Raw genomic sequence first — 21105 nt, forward strand, 5'->3', positions numbered from 1 at the left:
CCAGGTGGTCACGTGACCGTCACACGTAGAACCCGACATGTTGAAAAACTTATTGGGGTGTTACCATTTAGTGGTCAACTGTACGGAATATGTGCAATCTACTAATAAAAGTTTCAATCAATCAACCAATCAATCAAAAGTGTAAAGGAAAAAAGACACTTTTTATTTCAATCGTACTTCCCGTCAAAAGACTAAAGACTGATCGCACAGTTCCTGCCTTCACAATAAAAGTGCCGCTCCGTCGCGCCTGCGCTAACAAAATAAGAGTCTCCGAAAGCCAATCAATGCAAGTCATCAGAATCAGGTAATACACCAACTTATATTCTTGTCTTCATGAAAGATAGGAATCTATATGTTAAACATGCATGTATATTCATTAAAACACCTTTAACATGTGAACAAAAACGGCAAAATAAATAAATATAAATTATATACTGTATATATAAATGCATATATATATATATTATATGTGTGTATGTATATATATATATATATATATATATGTATATATATATATATATATATATATATATATATATATATATGATATGTGTGTATGCATATGTATATATTGATTAACGTTGAAAAACTTATTGGGGTGTTACCATTTAGTGGTCAACTGTGCAGAATATGTACTGTACTGTGCAATCCACTAATAAAAGTTTCAATCAATCAACCAATCAATCAAAAGTGTAAAGGAAAAAAGACACTTTTTATTTCAATCGTACTTCCCGTCAAAAGACTAAAGACTGATCGCACAGTTCCTGCCTTCACAATAAAAGTGCCGCTCCATCGCGCCTGCGCTAACAAAATAAGAGTCTCCGAAAGCCAGCGCAAACAAGCTAGCAAGCTACGGAGTTTGCCGCCAATATATTTTTTGTAAAGTGTATAAAAACAAATGTGGAAGCTGGACAAATAAGATGCCAAAAACCAACGACTTTCAGGATGTATTAGACAGGAAGGAGGAACTTTTTTTCTCCTCCATTTGAAAACCGGAACGTTATCAGCACTACTGTCTGATTCCAATCAATGCAAGTCATCAGAATCAGGTAATACACCAACTTATATTCTTGTCTTCATTAAAGATAGGAATCTATATATGTTAAACATGCATGTATATTCATTAAAATACCTTTAACATGTGAACAAAAACGGCAAAATAAATAAATATAAATTATATACTGTATATATAAATGCATATATATATATTATATGTGTGTATGTATATGTATATATATATATATATATATATATATATATGATATGTGTGTATGCATATGTATATATTGATTAACGTTGAAAAACTTATTGGGGTGTTACCATTTAGTGGTCAACTGTGCAGAATATGTACTGTACTGTGCAATCTACTAATAAAAGTTTCAATCAATCAACCAATCAATCAAAAGTGTAAAGGAAAAAAGACACTTTTTATTTCAATCGTACTTCCCGTCAAAAGACTAAAGACTGATCGCACAGTTCGTGCCTTCACAATAAAAGTGCCGCTCCATCGCGCCTGCGCTAACAAAATAAGAGTCTCCGAAAGCCAGCGCAAACAAGCGAGCAAGCTACGGAGTTTGCCGCCAATATATTTTTTGTAAAGTGTATAAAAACAAATATGGAAGCTGGACAAATAAGATGCCAAAAACCAACGACTTTCATGTGGTATTAGACAGGAAGGAGGAACTTTTTTTCTCCTCCATTTGAAAACCGGAACGTTATCAGCACTATACTGTCTGATTCCAATCAATGCAAGTCATCAGAATCAGGTAATACACCAACTTATATTCTTGTCTTCATGAAAGATAGGAATCTATATGTTAAACATGCATGTATATTCATTAAAACACCTTTAACATGTGAACAAAAACGGCAAAATAAATAAATATAAATTATATACTGTATATATAAATGCATATATATATATTATATGTGTGTATGTATATGTATATGTATATATATATATATATATATGATATGTGTGTATGCATATGTATATATTGATTAACGTTGAAAAACTTATTGGGGTGTTACCATTTAGTGGTCAACTGTGCAGAATATGTACTGTACTGTGCAATCCACTAATAAAAGTTTCAATCAATCAACCAATCAATCAAAAGTGTAAAGGAAAAAAGACACTTTTTATTTCAATCGTACTTCCCGTCAAAAGACTAAAGACTGATCGCACAGTTCCTGCCTTCACAATAAAAGTGCCGCTCCATCGCGCCTGCGCTAACAAAATAAGAGTCTCCGAAAGCCAGCGCAAACAAGCTAGCAAGCTACGGAGTTTGCCGCCAATATATTTTTTGTAAAGTGTATAAAAACGAATATGGAAGCTGGACAAATAAGATGCCAAAAACCAACGACTTTCAGGATGTATTAGACAGGAAGGAGGAACTTTTTTTCTCCTCCATTTGAAAACCGGAACGTTATCAGCACTATACTGTCTGATTCCAATCAATGCAAGTCATCAGAATCAGGTAATACACCAACTTATATTCTTGTCTTCATGAAAGATAGGAATCTATATGTTAAACATGCATGTATATTCATTAAAACACCTTTAACATGTGAACAAAAACGGCAAAATAAATAAATATAAATTATATACTGTATATATAAATGTATATATATATATATATATATATATATATGATATGTGTGTATGTATATATGAGGTAGATCACCTTTACTTGGTCATTTATTAAGTAATTGATTAACGTTGAAAAACTTATTGGGGTTTTACCATTTAGTGTTCAATTGTACGGAATATATACTGTACTGTGCAATCTACTAATACAAGTTTCAATCAATAAATCAATCAATGAATGCCTACTGAGGCTATGGTGCTGTTAGGTTATTGTGGCTCAATTTGCCTGAATTTTTATTTTATTTTAATGTATTATTATTTAATATATAATATTGTTTTAGTTGCTTAAGAGATATTCCTGGCTCTGAATTTGCTCATTGCTATTTTTATATTTTTGTGCATTATTTGTTGCTGTAATCATTAAACAAACAGGTTACTCGTCAGTTACTCAGTACTTGAGTAGTTTTTTCACAACATACTTTTTACTTTTACTCAAGTAAATATTTGGGTGACTACTCCTTAATTTTACTTGAGTAATACATCTCTAAAGTAACTGTACTCTTACTTGAGTACAATTTCTGGCTACTCTACCCACCTCTGCTTACCAGTGAACTGGCTCTATTTTTAAATTGTATTTATTTACTAGCAAGCTGGTCTCGTTTTGCTCGACATTTTTAATTCCAAGAGAGACAAAATTCAAAAAGAATTTGAAAATCCAAGAAAATTATTTAAAGACTTGGTCTTCACTTGTTTAAATACATTTTTTTACTTTGCTTCTTATAACTTTCAGAAAGACAATTTTAGAGAAAAAAATACAACCTTAAAAATGATTTATACCTTTTTACCTTTTAAATTCCTTCTTCTTCTTTCCCGACAATGTTCCAGTAAATGTATTTTTTTTTATTGTAAATAATAATAAATATAATTTTTGAAAATGTTCAATTTGAAAAATGTGCACTTGGAGAAAACATACGAAATAAAGTGTTGCATATTGATATTTATCTGTTTCTATATATATGTATTGTGAGAACTCATTAAGATGGTCAGTGTTTCCACAACTAATTATTAATAATAACATAAAGTTAAAGTTAAATTGAGCAAATTGGCTATTTCTGGCAATTTATTTAAGTGTGTATCAAACTGGTAGCCCTTTGTATTAATCAGTACCCAAGAATAGCTCTTGGTTTCAAAAAGGTTGCTGTAACGTTTACTTATCTATGGGAAAACATGGGTTTGGAAATAAATATACATATATATTAACTACAATAAGGTATGGGTACAGCATATATACAAAATGGTTAAAATTACTGCTGTATATGGAAAAAACTGCAATATGTCTGAGTTAATCCTGCCTTACTGAGTCAGTTACCCTAAACAGACAGCAGAGGGCTTTTAGGCGATGGTGAGTGAGAATAATGCATTATTCATGAGGCTCATGGCTCAATGCTGACTGTCTGTGTATGAGGGGGAAAAAAATCCATATCAAAATGACATGAATTTAGGCAAGCATTCTGCAATCTAAACTATAATTAATACACGTTCTGCTTGTGCACACAACGGTCTGAAAGACACCAGTTTTCTTTCTATCTAATGGTATAAACAAAACAAAAAACGTCCACAACTCCATCATCAGTGAAGTATTATTAATTTCCATAATTGAGGATAAATCACAACATGTCTAAAAAGGATCCACGATCCCCTTCCCCCTTCCACATCACGATCAGTTAAACCCCCCCACTGGTGTGAGAATGTTGCACCTCTTCGGCAAAATCAGGGGTGTTTGCTGTCCTATTTATCCCCCCCCCCCACCCCCCCCAAACACAGGGATAGAACACACACCACTCCTGCTCCCCTCTGAGCACTCACAAATGGACCAGCCCTGCCTGTGAGTCAGCTTGTTGCCATGGTAACACATGCAGCCTCCTGCATCCCACCCAGGCTCCACACCAAGCTGGCGACCACGGCTGAGGGGGGGAAAAAAAGGTCTACAAAAACAATACCGAGTGACAGGAAATATGTATAAAAGACAAATTAAATATAAATAAATATACTAATAATTAAATAATACAAATTAATTAAAATAAAGAAAAAATAAATACAATAACATGAAATACAATAAAATGAGCTATGATAAGATAAAATAAATCAAAATAAAGAAAATAAGGTAACATAAAATAGACTAAAATAAGCTACAATAAGATAAAATAAGATGGGAGAAGGTCTACAAAAACAATACCGAGTGACAGGAAATATGTATAAAAGACAAATTAAATATAAATAAATATACTAATAATTAAATAATACAAATTAATTAAAATAAATGAAAAATAAAGAAAAATAAATACAATAACATAAAATAAAATAAAATGAGCTATGATAAGATAAAATAAATGAAAATAAATAAAATAAGGTAACATAAAATAGAATAAAATAAGCTACAATAAGATAAAATAAGATGGGAGAAGGTCTACAAAAACAATACCGAGTGACAGGAAATATGTATAAAAGACAAATTAAATATAAATAAATATACTAATAATTAAATAATAAAAATTAATTAAAATAAATGAAAAATAAAGAAAAATAAATACAATAACATAAAATAAAATAAAATGAGCTATGATAAGATAAAATAAATGAAAATAAATAAAATAAGGTAACATAAAATAGAATAAAATAAGCTACAATAAGATAAAATAAGATGGGAGAAGGTCTACAAAAACAATACCGAGTGACAGGAAATATGTATAAAAGACAAATTAAATATAAATAAATATACTAATAATTAAATAATACAAATTAATTAAAATAGATAAAAAATAAAGAAAAATAAATACAATAACATAAAATAAAATAAAATGAGGTAAGATAAGATAAAATAAATCAAAATAAATAAAATAAGGTAACATAAAATAGAATAAAATAAGCTACAATAAGATAAAATAAGATGGGAGAAGTTCTACAAAAACAATACCGAGTGACAGGAAATATGTATAAAAGACAAATTAAATATAAATAAATATACTAATAATTAAATACAAATGAATTAAAATAAAGAAAAAATAAAGAAAAATAAATACAATAACATAAAATAAAATAAAATGAGCTACGATAAGATAAAATAAATCAAAATAAATAAAATAAGGTAACATAAAATAGAATAAAATAAGCTACAATAAGATAAAATAAGAGACAATAAATACAAATAAATAAAAAATAAATACAAATAAATACAATAACATAAAATAAAATAAGTTACGATAAAATAAAACTAGATAAAATAAAATAAAACAAATATATATCATATCTGATGCTCTGATGGGTCCAACTCTTGGCACCATGATAAATAAAAACAATATCAATCAATCAATGTTTATTTATATAGCCCCAAATCACAAATGTCTCAAAGGACTGCACAAATCATTACGACTACAACATCCTCGGAAGAACCCACAAAAGGGCAAGGAAAACTCACACCCTGTGGGCAGGGAGAATTCACATTCAATACATTAAAGCAATACTAATAAACTTAAACAACAAAATGTAACTACATTAGGAATGAATTGACACCATATGTGGCTGGTTGGCTTTTTAATAGACGGCACAAAACGTCCCACATAGAGACATCTTTCTCTCCCTTTCTCTCAGTCTCTCTGTGCTGCAGAGTGGTGCAGCTGGAGTGGGGGAGGGGCGGGATGCAGAGAAGCAGAGCAGGAGGGGGAAAACAAATAAGGAAGACTTTAGGTATAGCATACTGGCCATCCTCCACGTGAGGAAACGGTGTCAACAATATGCTGCGATATTCCCAAAATAATATAAAATCAACTGTAACATATTATGTTAGTTCATATTCAAACCACTAGATTTCAGTGACTAAGTTAGATAGATTAGATTAGATAGTACTTTATTTATTCCGTCAGGAGAGTTCCTTCAGGAAAATTACAATTTTCAGCACAATCCCATTCAAGATCAGACAAACATTAAAGGGAGACAGAACAGGATCGCTGACGGGTCTGCCGGCTTCCAGCGCCCCTTACAAAAAAAGATGAGATACAGGTAAACAAGGGGGGGAGAAAAAAATAGAAGATACAATAAAAAAATCGGTCTTAGCCTGGGCCCTGGAGAGGGGGTGCAGACTGAGGCCAAGGGAAAAAAACAACAACTCATAGCCATAGTACACATCCCTCTTACATGTGTGTAAGAGGGAAACATCAAACATCAAAGAACACAGAGGACATTAAAGACATTAAAGCAGCAGATACAAGCAGACACTTCTACATACAGCTATGAATAAAAAGTAAAAGAAACATATCCACTGTGGTGGCCTCTGCGGTGTTCCACGCCATCGTCCGCTGGGGTGGAGGGAGGATGGCCAGAGACAGGAGCAGACCCAACAAAGCAACCAGGACAGCCGACTCCACTCTCGGCCAGTGTCCAGTCCGCATGGATGAGCGATGATACGTCCAAGGTGACTGAGGTGTCCGACACCTGCTCACCCAGCCAAGACACCGCCAAGCCTCTCCGTCCCAGCGCTCAGTGCTAGCTCCGCAACCCTGTCCCCTCATCCACATCTCCTCCAGTCCCTCCAAAGCGACTCCGGTGTGGCACAGACCCAGCAGCTGGTCTCCATGGCCAAAAGGCTCCCGGGAGGCAGATCCAGAAGTCCACAAAAAAAGCACCACAGAGGTCACGAAAGTGCCACACCTTGTCACACAGTCCCAAAGGGTCCCGGATTAGTTTGCATGTCTAAAATCACACAGATTGACTTATGTAAACAACGTTCAAAGACAAGTAAGATTGGAAGAAGTATGTTTGGGGATTCAGCTTAATGCACTTAGGACACCTTTGCCACCGTCCCACATTACTACAGTGTCCTCATGGCTAATCCGGAATTTAATCCCGTGCAGTGAGTCGGGCGGTTCAGAAGACGACACATTGTGCAGCGCACAATAATCAACAATTACAATACAGTGTAGGGATCAACACACCCTTACACGTCGTGGGGATGTGGTTTACAAACTAACATGTGCTGGCATGCACCATAGCTGTCTGCAATCAGGCAAGCAATACGGTAATGAGTCCATAGTCACATAGCATCTTAAAACGCAGCCTGGACTGCAAAGAAGAGCTGAAAGAGCAAACACAGCCAGGGACAGAAGAAGCTTGATTCTACAGCTCGTTTGAGGTCAGTATTGATAAATATAAGGCTTCAGGAATCAACTTTGAGACACTGTGTCCTTTATTACAACAATTCAGTTCTAGTAAAATTACAGATGTCCGATAATATGGGACTGCCGATATTATCGGCCTATAAATGCTTTAAAACAGGGGTAGGGAACCTATGGTTCTAGAGCCAGATGTGGCTCTTCTGATTCTCGTTCGGGCTCCAGTATGTCCCGGCAAGAAATCTGCGTTCGGCTTATTAGTGATTCCTAAAGCCCAAAAAAAGTCTGCGGGCTATAGAGCGTTTTCCGTTCGGGCTCCAGTACTCTGGAATGCCCTCCCGGGAACAGTTTGAGATGCTACCTCAGTAGAAGCATTTAAGTCTCACCTTAATACTCATCTGTATACTCTAGCCTTTAAATAGACCTCCTTTTTAGACCAGTTGATCTGCCGCTTATTTACTTTTTTCTCCTATGTCCCCCCCTCCCTTGTGGAGGGGGTCCGGTCCGATGACCATGGATGAAGTACTGGCTGTCCAGAGTCGAGACCCAGGATGGACCGCTCGTCGGGACCCAGGATGGACCGCTCGCCTGTATCGGTTGGGGACATCTCTACGCTGCTGATCCGCCTCCGCTTGAGATGGTTTCCTGTGGACGGGACTCTCGCTGCTGTCTTGGATCCGCTTGAACTGAACTCTCGCGGCTGTGTTGGATCCACTATGGATTGAACTTTCACAGTATCATGTTAGACCCGCTCGACATCCATTGCTTTCGGTCCCCTAGAGGGGGGTTGCCCACATCTAAGGTCCTCTCCAAGGTTTCTCATAGTCAGCATTGTCACTGGCGTCCCACTGGATGTGAATTCTCTCTGCCCACTGGGTGTGAGTTTTCCTTGCCCTTTTGTGGGTTCTTCCGAGGATGTTGTAGTCGTAATGATTTGCGCAGTCCTTTGAGACATTTGTGATTTGGGGCTATATAAATAAACATTGATTGATTGATTGATTGATGACTGCATCCGGCTCTCAGATAAATCTTAGCTGACATTGCTTAACGCGATAATTATGAATAATTTCGCTGGTAATCACAGTGCTAAAAATAACGTGCAAAATCAATCAATCAATCAATCAATGTTTACTTATAAAATACAAAACATTCTCATGCATTTAAATCCGTCCATCCGTTTTCTACCGCACCTGTTCAAGAAGTCGCATTAATGGTAAGAAGTATTTTGCTCCGGGGTCGTTCTCCCAGGAAGGCAGACGGACTATTCGGGACATGGCATTTAGGTAAAAACATGATTTAATTTTAACTAAAAAAATATACAAACAAAAATCGCTCACAGTGGAGGCACAACTTGGGCTAAGGAACAAAGCTAACGCATAAACAGACTAAGAACATAAATCAAACAAAGCTTACTTGGCATGGCATGAAGCACGAAACTATGGCAAGGCATGAAACAAGTCAGCACAGGGCGACTGACTGGCAAAGACGAGCTTAAATACTGCCTCTGATTAGTGCTCGGGAAGCAGGTGAGCGGGCATTTCGTCCACCAGAGACAGGTGGACAAAATGAGTAACCAAGGAAACCAGACAAGGGAGTGGAAAAAAACAGGAACTTAAAGAGTCCAAAGGACAAACAGCACATGGCCAAACAAAAACATAATCAACAGACATGACGTTTGATTTATTATTGGTTAGCTTCAGAATAACAATGTTATTAAAAAGAATAAGAGACTTATTATACTCTAAAAAATGTTGGTGTTACTCAAAAATGCACACATTTAGTTGTATTCAGTGTTAAAAAAATATGATATGGCTCTCACGGAAATACATTTTGAAATATTTGGCTTTCATGGCTCTCTCAGCCAAAAAGGTTCCCGACCCCTGTATTAGTAGATTGCACAGTACAGTACATATTCCGTACAACTGACCACTAAATGGTAACACCCCAATAAGTTTTTCAACTTTTTTAAGTCGGGGTCCACATGAATCAATTCATGGTAGTAATTCATACGGGCAGCAATTTTTAATTCTACTGTCCCTGTCAAAATAAACAAAACACAAACAAAACAAAAACATGCAGCATCATGTTTAAAATGATGAAATCATACAGCGTTTAATAGTTGTAGAGATAGTCTGTGATGCTGTTTGAGGACTGATAGCTGCCATGAAATGATATAGTTAGCCTACTTTTCATCCATTGTGAAGCACATGCAGCCTCTGTCCTAGTTTATGCATCCCCTCATCTTTTGTTGCATAACCTCTCCCTCATCACATCCCTTTGTCTTTCAATCCACCGCTTAGGAAAAAATAAACACAATCTCAGCCAGTCTGTGCCAATCCCTGCATTGAGAGCCCAATACAAGTCTTGTCATGCACATTTTCCCATTTCAGCAGACAAAGATGACAACGGGCAGAGTAAAATGGCGGCCGGGCAGCACAAACACGAGTGCTGCACAGCGATGAGTGTGCAGGGGACCACACCCCCCCTTCCCCCGCTTCCTGCCTTTATACTCCTCTCACATCATGATGCTTTCGCCCTCTCCGTCTCCACAGCACCAGCAGTTTCCATCTTCTCCACTCAGCCACACGTTAAATGACAATTACGCTGCAAACACATCAAGCCAACTTTGATCGGTGGCATCTATTCCTGTGCTTTTGTCCCCCGCCCCGTGTCTCGTGGCACCAAGCTGGAGGGGAAGTAGGTCACTAGAAAAGTAGTGCACTGCATGCTGGTGTGTTTCTGTGTGGGAGCAATCAGTGGCAAGGTTTTAGCAGGGATGAAGCCTCCATGTCATGGCAGCTTTTTCATTGATCTCTAAGGCCATGGTGATCCATTCCGTAGAACATCTTTTGCCCAGACTGCCTTTTTCAATAAAAGGACCACAACTATGGAACTCTTTACCTGACACTTTGAAAAGTATATCTGCACTTGTCACTTTCAAAAAACAAACAGAATTATGGCTAGTTGAGCAGCAATCGTGTTCCCATGTTTAGTTTTCACAAATTTTTACCAATTGTTTTTTATCTAGTCTGCATTTTTTGTTGTTAATACTATTATTATTATTGGATGTTATCTAGTTTGCAATTTGTCTGCATTTATTCTATTATCATTATTATTGACTCTTTTTTTCTCTCCCCATTTTATTATGTTGGATATGTGTTATTGTTTTTGTTGTTGTTGTTGTTGTTGGGGACAAGTGTTGTAAATTAACTTTGGCTACAAACACTATGATGCATACATTGGATAACTTTTTCAGGTGTCTATGTTTTTTTCGTATCCGTCCCTATTTCAAATAAACCTTAATAATAATAATCCTCTCTGATAGCAACAATCACTTAATGATGTATTAGACTTTTGCATAAACATTATTATTTAATTAAACTTACAAAGGGAAATAGTGACAAATGAAAAAAATAAACAGACATACTCACTGACTTAATACAAACATTGCAATGATTTTAACTAATTTTAAGGACAAAGCAGGTATTTCATCATTGTAAAATAACATAATACACTAAATAAACTATGTACCACGACTGGGTATATTACTTTATATGTTGGCAAGTAAAGACGTCCGATAATGGCTTTTTTGCCGATATTCCGATATTGTCCAACTCTTCTTTACCGATACCGATATATACTGTCATACACATTATTATGCCAAATTTTGTTGTGATGCCCCGCTGGATGCATTAAACAAGTTAACAAGGTTTTCCAAAATAAATCAACTCAAGTTATGGAAAAAAATGCCATCATAGCATTGCCATATTTTTTTATTGAAGCCACAAAGTGCAATATTTTTTAAAAAAAGTTTCAAAACAGTAGCATGGAATTTGGGACATGCTCTCCCTGAGAGAGCATGAGGAGAATGAGGTGGGCGGTGTTGGGGGAGTGGGGTTGACGTAGGGGGAGTAGGGGGTAGCGGGGGTGTATATTGTAGCGTCCTGGAAGAGTTAGTGCTGCAAGGGGTTTTGGGTATTTCTTCTGTTGTGTTTATGTTGTGTTACGGTGCAGATGTTCTCCGGAAATGTGTTTGTCATTCTTGTTTGGTATTGGTTCACAGTGTGGCGCATATTCGTAACAGTGTAAAGTTGTTTATACGACCACCCTCAGTGTAACCTGTATGGCTGTTGACCAAGTATGCTTGCATTCACTTGTGTGTGTGACAAGCCGTAGATATCATGTGACTGAACCTGCACGCAAAGGCAGTGCCTTTAAGGTTTATTGGCGCTCTGTACTTCTCCCTACGTCCGTGTACAGAGCGGTGTTTTAAAGTCATACATTTTCCTTTTTGAGACAGATATCTTTAATTAGGAAACCGATACCGATGATTTCCGATATTAAATTTTAAAGCATTTTTCGGCTGATAATATCGGACATCTCTATTGACAAGTAAATCAAATGTTGAAAGCTGTATAAAAACAAAAGCTGAGGATTAACATGGAGTCGATTAACTACAAAAAGCAGAAGAATATAACAGGTAACTCCCAACCACAATCACTGTCTAAGCTGATAAGGAAATAAAAATAAACATGATTGTAAGTGTGACCAAAATATGAAGGAGAAAGGAGAGAAAAACATCATATTCATGAATTATATATTTTAACTTTGGAGCGTATATAACCGAGCACATGAGTCAAAAAAATGATTGAACGTTAAGGCAGAAGGATGGAATTAAACAGCAAAGTAGAATCACATTGCTAACGAGTTACATCATCAGGCTTATTTGGCAATATAGTCAATATTCCGACTAAGTGCAGCAAGCAAAACCAACAGCAATAGTATAGACCAGTGGTTCTCAACCTATTTTCAGTGATGTACCCCCTGTGAACATTTTTTTAATTCAAGTACCCCCTAATCAGAGCAAAACATTTTTTGGTTGAAAAAAAAAAAAGATAAAAAAGTAAAATACAGCACTATATCATCAGTTTCTGATTTATTAAATTGTAAAACAGTGCAAAAATATTGCTCCTTTGTAGTGTTTTTTCTTGAACTATTTGGAAAAAAAGATATACAAATAACAAAAAACTTGTTGAAAACTAAACAAGTGATTCAATTATAAATGCAGATTTCTCCACATAGAAGTAATCATCAACTTAAAGTGCCCTCTTTGGGGATTGTAATAGAGATCCATCTGGATTCATCAACTTCATTCTAAACATTTCTTCACAAAAAAATAAATCTTTAACATCAATATTTATGGAACATGTCCACAGAAAATCTAGCTGTCAACACTGAATATTGCATTGTTGTATTTCTTTTCACAGTTTTTGAACATACATTCATATTTTGATGAAGTATTATTTAATAAATATATTTATAAAGACTTTTTGAATCATTGCTGTTTTAAAAAAAATCTCACACCCCTTGGCATACCTTCAAGTACCCCCAGGGGTACGTGTACCCCCATTTGAGAACCAATGGTATAGTTGTATGATACCAACATGAAGGAAAATGTTTTCATATAAGTTGATAGCTTTTATTGTTTGTTTTGCATTTGATAGCACAACAACTAGTAGCTACCTTTAATTTTGTCATGCTTCACGTTTGATAGCATTAAAGCTATCTGTTCTAGTCTATGAGCCAGTAAAAAGAAATTGTGTGATAGGATGACGAATAAAAATGCCTTTGGTCAGTTGTAAATAATTAGGTCTACATAAGTAAACACATACCATTAGTTTCCCTAATATTTCTGAACAATGTGGAGAGACAAGATGATATACAGTACAGGCCAAACGTTTGGACACACATTATCCTCATTCCATGTGTTTTCTTAATTTTCATGATTATTTACATTGTAGATTGTCACTGAAGGCTTCGAAATGATGAATGAACCCATGTAGAGTTAGTTATGTACTTAACAAAAAAAGGTGAAACAACTGAAAACACGTTTTGTATTCTACTTTCTTCAAAATAGCCACCTTTTGCACTGATTACTGCTTTGCACACTCTTGATGAGCTTCAGGAAGTAGTCACCTTTTGAAGCAGGTGTGCTTGAAGCTCATTGAGAGAATGCCAAGAGTGTGCAAAGCAGTAATCAGAGCAAAGGGTGGCTATTTTGAAGAAACTCAAATATTATCAGCTTTCAGTTATTTTGTCTTTTTTGTTAAGTACATAACTCCACGTGTTCATTCCGAATCAGAATCAGAACTACTTTAATAATCCCTGAGGGGAAATGAACATTTTTAGCAGAATCCCATTGAAGAGCAGACAAACATTGCAGGGAGACAGAACAAGATTGCTGACGGGTCTGCCAACCAATTCGTAGTTTTGATGTGACAAACTACAACAGGGGTCAGGAACCTTTTTGGCTGAGAGAGCCATACAAGCCAAATATTTTTAAAAGTATTTCCGTGAGAGCCATATAATATATATATATATTTTTACACTGAATTCAACTACATGCGTGGATTTAAGTCTCACCTTAAAACTCATCTGTATACTCTAGCCTTTAAATAGACCTCCTTTTTAGACCAGTTGATCTGCCGCTTCTTTTCTTTCTCCTATGTCCCCCCCTCCCTTGTGGAGGGGGTCCGGTCCGATGACCATGGATGAAGTACTGGCTGTCCAGAGTTGAGACCCAGGATGGACCGCTCGTCGGGACCCAGGATGGATTTGTGATTTGGGGCTATATAAATAAACATTGATTGATTGATTGATTGATTGATTTTTAAGAAAGACCAACATTTTTTCGAGCATTATAAGTCTCTTATTCTTTTTAATAACATTGTTATTCTGAGGCTAACCAACAATAAATAAGACACTTCTTACTATTAATGCGACTTCTTGAACAGGTGCGGTAGAAACCGAATGGATGGATGAAAATGCATGAGAACGTTTATATTTTGAATGTTATTTTTGACACTGATTATTCATTACTTATCGTGCTAAGCAATGTCAGCTAAGATTGATCTGAGAGACAGATGCCACATCTGGCTCTAGAACCATAGGTTCCCTACCCCCTGATCTACAATGTAAATAGTCATGAAAATAAAGAAAACATAATTAATGAGAAGGTGTCCAAACTTTTGGCCTGTACTGTATTTCAAAACAAGTTATACCGGTAACTTACATATCTGGACAGCTACTTCCAAATACTAAGTAAGCAGCGTCTTCACAGAGCTATAAATAACGTCAAAAAGAATATTATTTTCTATTGATCTCACCTCTGCCAGAAAATTATCCAGATCAGTTTTCTGCCTTGGTACAGTTCCAGTGCGGTCACCGCTCAGAGTGTTTTGACTGAATTGACGGGAAAACTTCAGATCGCTCTTCCGGGAGTCCGCAGTTCCGCATACGTCGTAACTGAAAGCCTGCTTCAAGGTGCCAGAGCCGTCTACGTCGGCGTAAAGCGGCGGGTAATACGGGATAACCGGAAGTGCCGCGTTGGACTTAAAAAACAGGCGCTCCTGTCTCCACCTGTACACTTTGACTGATATGATGAGCAGCAAGCAGGTGATGAAGAGGAAGGAGACCACAGCCAAAGCCAAGACTAAGTAAAAAGTCAGCTTGTCATTGTACTCCTTGTCGTGCATGCTAAAGTCAGTGAACTCTGACAGCACTTCAGGGAAGCTGTCCGCCACCGCCACGTTAACAATGACTGTAGCTGAACGAGAGGGCTGCCCGTTGTCCTCCACTAGAACACTCAGTCTTTGTTTGACGCCATCTTTATCAGTGACTTGGCGGACAGTTCTTATTTCTCCATTGTGTAGGCCCACTTCAAACAGCGCCCTGTCTGTGGCTTTCTGCACTTTATAGGAGAGCCAGGCGTTCTGTCCAGAGTCCACATCCACAGCCACCACTTTAGTCACCAGATAGCCCACATCTGCTGAACGAGGCACCATTTCAGCCAGCACCGAGCCGCCCGTCTGGACCGGGTACAGGACCTGGGGGGCGTTGTCGTTCTGGTCCTGGATCAGGACGCGGACGCTCACGTTGCTGCTGAGAGGAGGAGAGCCTCCATCCTGAGCTCTGACGCGGATGCTGAACTCTTTCGTTTGCTCGTAGTCAAAAGCACGCACGGCCATGATCTCCCCACTCTCTGCGTTGACCGTGAAAAAAGCCGACGCTGACATTCCGTTAAGTGGTCGGTCTTCGAGGAAATAAGAAAGACGCGCGTTGTTCCCCGAGTCTTCATCGCGGGCTTTGACGGCGAGAATAGAAGCACCGGGCGTGTTATTCTCAGTGATGGACGCCGAATAAAACGTGCGTGAAAACACCGGGGCGTGGTCGTTTACGTCCGATAGTTTAAGATGAATAGTTTTATTAGCAGAGCGAGGCGGACTGCCCTCGTCCGTTGCCGTTATCGTTACGTTATATCCCGGCACCGTCTCTCGGTCCAACACGTCGTCAGACACCAAACTATAGAAATTAAGCGACGAGGGTTTTATTTTGAAGGGCAAATCGTGGGGAATAAAACACTTCACGTGACCGTTGGCGCCAGAGTCTAAATCTTTAATGTTGAGCATGGCTATTGTTGTTTCCAAAGGGGAATCTTCTGGTATCGGATTGGAGAGGGAAATGATGCTTATGACAGGAGCGTTGTCATTTTGGTCTACAAGCTCAATGAACACCTTACTGGTGTCTCTCAGACCTCCTTTATCAGTCGCTTCCACGTCTATTTCATACTGTTTGACTTTCTCGTAATCAAGCTCACCCACTACGTGAATTTCTCCAGTATTTGCGTGGATATTAAACACAGATGAAGCACTGTTTCGAGAGAATGAATATGCAACCTCCCCGTTTTCCCCCTTATCTGCATCTGCGGCGCTTACTTGCAATATTTTTGTCCCCCTAGGTGCGTTTTCAGGTACAGTTACTTTGTAACGAGACTGGCTGAAAACTGGTGCATTGTCATTTGCATCCACTACTATGATGTTTATTCTAACAGAGCCTGATTTAGGAGGCTCACCGCCATCATAGGCAGTCAGAATCAGCTTGTGCTCCTCCTGTTTTTCTCTATCTAACAAAGCATCCAGTATCATTTCAGCATATTTGGTGCCATCAGGACGAGAGAGTATGTTTATTTGAAAATTTTCCGTAGGGCTGAGTTTATATGTGTGTAAAGAATTGGAGCCCACGTCCGGATCTTTGGCGCTGTCCAGTGAAAAACGAGCCCCTTTTACAGCCGATTCACTAATTTCAAAATTCATTTCTCTGTTTGTAAAGAGAGGAGCATTATCATTTATATCAATAATCTCCACATCGACATGATGGAGCTCCATGGGGTTATTTAGGATGATTTGGAAATGCAAAGAGCAAGGAGACACTTGGCCGCACCTCTCTTCTCTGTCTATTCTCTGCTTTATTTCAAGCGTTCCTTTGTCCAAATTGAGAGCGACGTACTCACTGCTGTCCTCTGTAAATATTCTGCCACGCCCGGATTTCAGTCTCTTCACATCCAAACCCAAATCCTGCATGATATTTCCAACAATGGAGCCCACGGCCATCTCCTCGGGCGCAGAGTAGCGGACGTGAGCGACGCCCACGTCTGCCACAAACACGCAGAAAAACAACAGCCTCCAAATAAGCAGTAAAAACAGACACATTTTAAAGTAATCCTTCCACGAATTAAAAAGTAGAGAAAAAAGGAGCGTGTCTGTCGATGTGTTGCACGACACTGAATGAGCTTGCAGAGAGGAGCACACATTTAAGTCTGAAATTGGTTATATTCTCCTTATGTTGACCTACAGCGGCACTTAGAGACTAAAATAGGTACTGCAGCTCAGTAATAATGAGATGAATGGCAGCACTGTGCACCCATCTATCCATCCATCCATTTTCTACCGCTTATTCCCTTTCAGGGTTGCGGGGGGCGCTGGCGCCTATCTCAGCTACAATCGGGCGGAAGGCGGGGTACACCCTGGACAAGTCGCCACCTCATCGCAGGGCCAACACAGATAGACAGACAACATTCACACTCACATTCACACACTAGGGACCATTTAGTGTTGCCAATCAACTTATCCCCAGGTGCATGTCTTTGGAGGTGGGAGGAAGCCGGAGTACCCGGAGGGAACCCACGCATTCACGGGGAGAACATGCAAACTCCACACAGAAAGATCCTGAGCCTGGATTTGAACCCAGGACTGCAGGACCTTCGTATTGTGAGGCAGACGCACTAACCCCTCTGCCACCGTGAAGCCTGCATCCATCTATTTTGTATAAAATAGTTATTTCAGACAATATAAGCAAAGATGACGCAACATGCTAACCTCAAGAGGAGAGTCAGGTTCATCCAGGATGTTCCTTTCACTGTGTATCTTCTGCATGGTTCCTGTAGAACTGGGGTCCATCACCAGCACGTTGTGACTAGCAGCTCTGTCCAACTTCAAGTCACTTTTTCTGGAGTCGCTGGTCCTGCACACCTCGTAATTGTACACGTGTTGGAGAGTCCCTGTCCCCAAAGTGTCTGAGTAACGTGGTGGATAATATGGAATGACAGGGAGGTTGGAGTGGTACAGGACGCGAGACTGTCTCCACCTGTACACTTTGACTGATATGATGAGCAGCAAGCAGGTGATGAAGAGGAAGGAGACCACAGCCAAAGCCAAGACTAAGTAAAAAGTCAGCTTGTCATTGTACTCCTTGTCGTGCATGCTAAAGTCAGTGAACTCTGACAGCACTTCAGGGAAGCTGTCCGCCACCGCCACGTTAACAATGACTGTAGCTGAACGAGAGGGCTGCCCGTTGTCCTCCACTAGAACACTCAGTCTTTGTTTGACGCCATCTTTATCAGTGACTTGGCGGACAGTTCTTATTTCTCCATTGTGTAGGCCCACTTCAAACAGCGCCCTGTCTGTGGCTTTCTGCACTTTATAGGAGAGCCAGGCGTTCTGTCCAGAGTCCACATCCACAGCCACCACTTTAGTCACCAGATAGCCCACATCTGCTGAACGAGGCACCATTTCAGCCAGCACCGAGCCGCCCGTCTGGACCGGGTACAGGACCTGGGGGGCGTTGTCGTTCTGGTCCTGGATCAGGACGCGGACGCTCACGTTGCTGCTGAGAGGAGGAGAACCTCCATCCTGAGCTCTGACGCGGAAATTAAACTCCTTCAGGTGCTCGTAGTCAAAAGAGCGCACTGCATGGATGACTCCACTATCAGCACTAACAGACACATATGAGGAGACCGCCACTCCGTTAACAGAGGAGTCCTCCAGCATGTAAGAGAGGCGAGCGTTCTGGTTCCAGTCAGCGTCTCTGGCTTTCACGGTGAATATAGAAAGACCTGGAGTGTTGTTTTCTACAATGGAGGCCTCATAGGAGCTCCTCTCAAAGACAGGTGCGTTGTCGTTCACATCTGAGATGTGTAAGGTGAGAGTGACGCTGCTGGAGAGGGAGGGCACTCCCTCATCAGAGCACATCACTGTGATGTTATACTCACTTGACCTCTCTCGGTCTAATTCACCGTCCGTCACTAAACTGTAGAAATTATTAGATGTGGATTTCATCACAAAGGGAATATTATGATCCATACTACAATGCACCTTTCCGTTTTCACCGGAATCTGCATCCTGAATATTTATCATTGTCACTACAGTACTCGTTTTAGCATCCTCTGATATTACATTAGATTTAGACATTATATGTATGTCAGGTTTGTTATCATTAATGTCAACAATGTCAATAATGACTTTACAAGAGTCAACTAGTCCCCCATCATCACTGGCACGCATGTTAAGCTGAAATATTTTAACTTTTTCATAGTCAACCTTACCTTTTAGCTGAACCTCACCACTATTTTCATTTACCACAAACAAACCGCGAGTGTGGTCTGACATACTTGAAATAGAATACGTTATTTTACCATTAGATCCGTGGTCTGCATCAGTGGCAGTAACTTTAACTACTATTGTTCCAACCGGTGCATTTTCTTCCACGGACGCTTTATAAATATGTTGCGTAAAAACAGGTGCGTTGTCATTCGCATCTAAAACGGTAATTAAAATCTGCATTGTTCCTGTCATTTGAGGCTCTCCTCCATCTACCGCAGTGAGAACAAGAGACAAGTGCTCGTTTTTTTCTCTGTCCAGAGGCTTCTTCAACACCATCTCCACATTCTTTGTTCCGTCCGCCTGATCAAGTAATTTCACAGCAAAATGATCAGACGGCTCCAATTTGTACGACTGCAGTCCGTTTAAACCCACGTCTGCGTCAACCGCGCGGTCCAATATGAATTTAGCCCCACCCACGGCGGATTCGCTGATTTTAAATTGCACGTCGTTCTTATCAAACGACGGGGGGTTGTCGTTTATGTCCGTGATCTCCACCGTGACGCTGTAGAATTCCATGGGGTTCTCTAAAATGATCTGAAAATGCAAGGCGCAAGGCGTCGTCTCGCCGCAAAGCGCCTCTCTGTCCATCCTGTCCCCGACGACGAGGAGCCCCCTCTCGTTATTTAACTCCACGTACTGCTTCCTGTCGGTGGTGAATATGCGAGCTTTGCCCGTTTTCAGCCGTTTCACGTCCAGACCGAAGTCTTTCGCCATGTTGCCCACAAGAGAGCCCTTCGGCTGCTCCTCCGGAACGGAATAGCTGACCTGCCCGAGCACCGCGCAGGAAGAAAGGAGCGAGAGAAACCACACAACTTGCCCCCTCATTGTTCTTTCCGACGCGCTAGAAAAGCCAAAACAAACGTCGTCCTCCTTGATTTTAGAAAAGTCAAAACAAACGAATATTCCAAACGTGAAAAACGAATGATAATCCAGAGAGCGGATCGAGCGATTGCGGCAAGCGTGCGTCGGCCGCGTCTCTTTATCCAAAATGAAGACTGGATGGCAAATAGTGTTCGAGTTTGAGCTCAATCTAACACTCGCAGGCCTGCAGCGGCGCTGTGAGTTCACCTTGCAACATTGCACTTGTGTGCAGATGTCGTTTAAACTGCATGAGCAATAAAAAACTAAAAAAACAAAACAAAAAAACAATGGTTAGATATATTTGTTTAATATTAGGATTACATAAAACGTGCCCAAAAAGGTGCATAAATTTGCAAAATGTAGACTACTATAGAAATGCTGCATAATGCACATATTAATACCTGCACATGTCATATAAATGATGTAGACTTGCAAGAAAGAGGCAGCAGAACAAAAGAAAGAGGCATGTCACTCTCCATGGTGCTGGAATGAGAGGCCTGCTACACCAATTTGGGAAATGACGGACTTTGCTTGGTACTATTTTCATACACGAGCAATAATAATCAAGAACAAGTGTACTCGAAGTGTAACATTTCAGATTTAGTTTGAGAGGTTGAAAAAAACGATCAAATCTACCATTTAAGATGATTTATTTTAGCCCTTTATCAATCAAGCTTTGTTGTAGGTTCCAACGTCCAAGTAGACATACTATAAT

The 21105-nt window shown here is 39.2% G+C and overlaps 1 protein-coding gene across 18 annotated transcripts in view; it reads right to left on the minus strand.

The window, feature by feature from the left end:
• Positions 1 to 21105, minus strand: part of LOC133552572 (protocadherin gamma-A11-like) — a 255083-nt gene that overhangs the window by 102792 nt on the left and 131186 nt on the right. Inside the window, exon 1 of one of the 18 annotated variants that reach the window (XM_061899839.1) lies at positions 17967 to 20397. The exons of 14 other annotated variants lie outside the window; for them this stretch is intronic. In XM_061899839.1, the coding sequence (XP_061755823.1) occupies positions 17967 to 20354 (2388 nt within the window). In that variant the 5' untranslated portion in view covers positions 20355 to 20397. Of the gene's footprint in view, positions 1 to 14918; positions 17385 to 17966; positions 20398 to 21105 lie in introns of those variants that run through there. 3 more of the 18 variants (XM_061899835.1, XM_061899832.1, XM_061899838.1) reach the window with 3 other exon arrangements.

Source organism: Nerophis ophidion, linkage group LG05, assembly GCF_033978795.1.
Source record: "Nerophis ophidion isolate RoL-2023_Sa linkage group LG05, RoL_Noph_v1.0, whole genome shotgun sequence".
Lineage (NCBI taxonomy): Eukaryota > Metazoa > Chordata > Actinopteri > Syngnathiformes > Syngnathidae > Nerophis > Nerophis ophidion.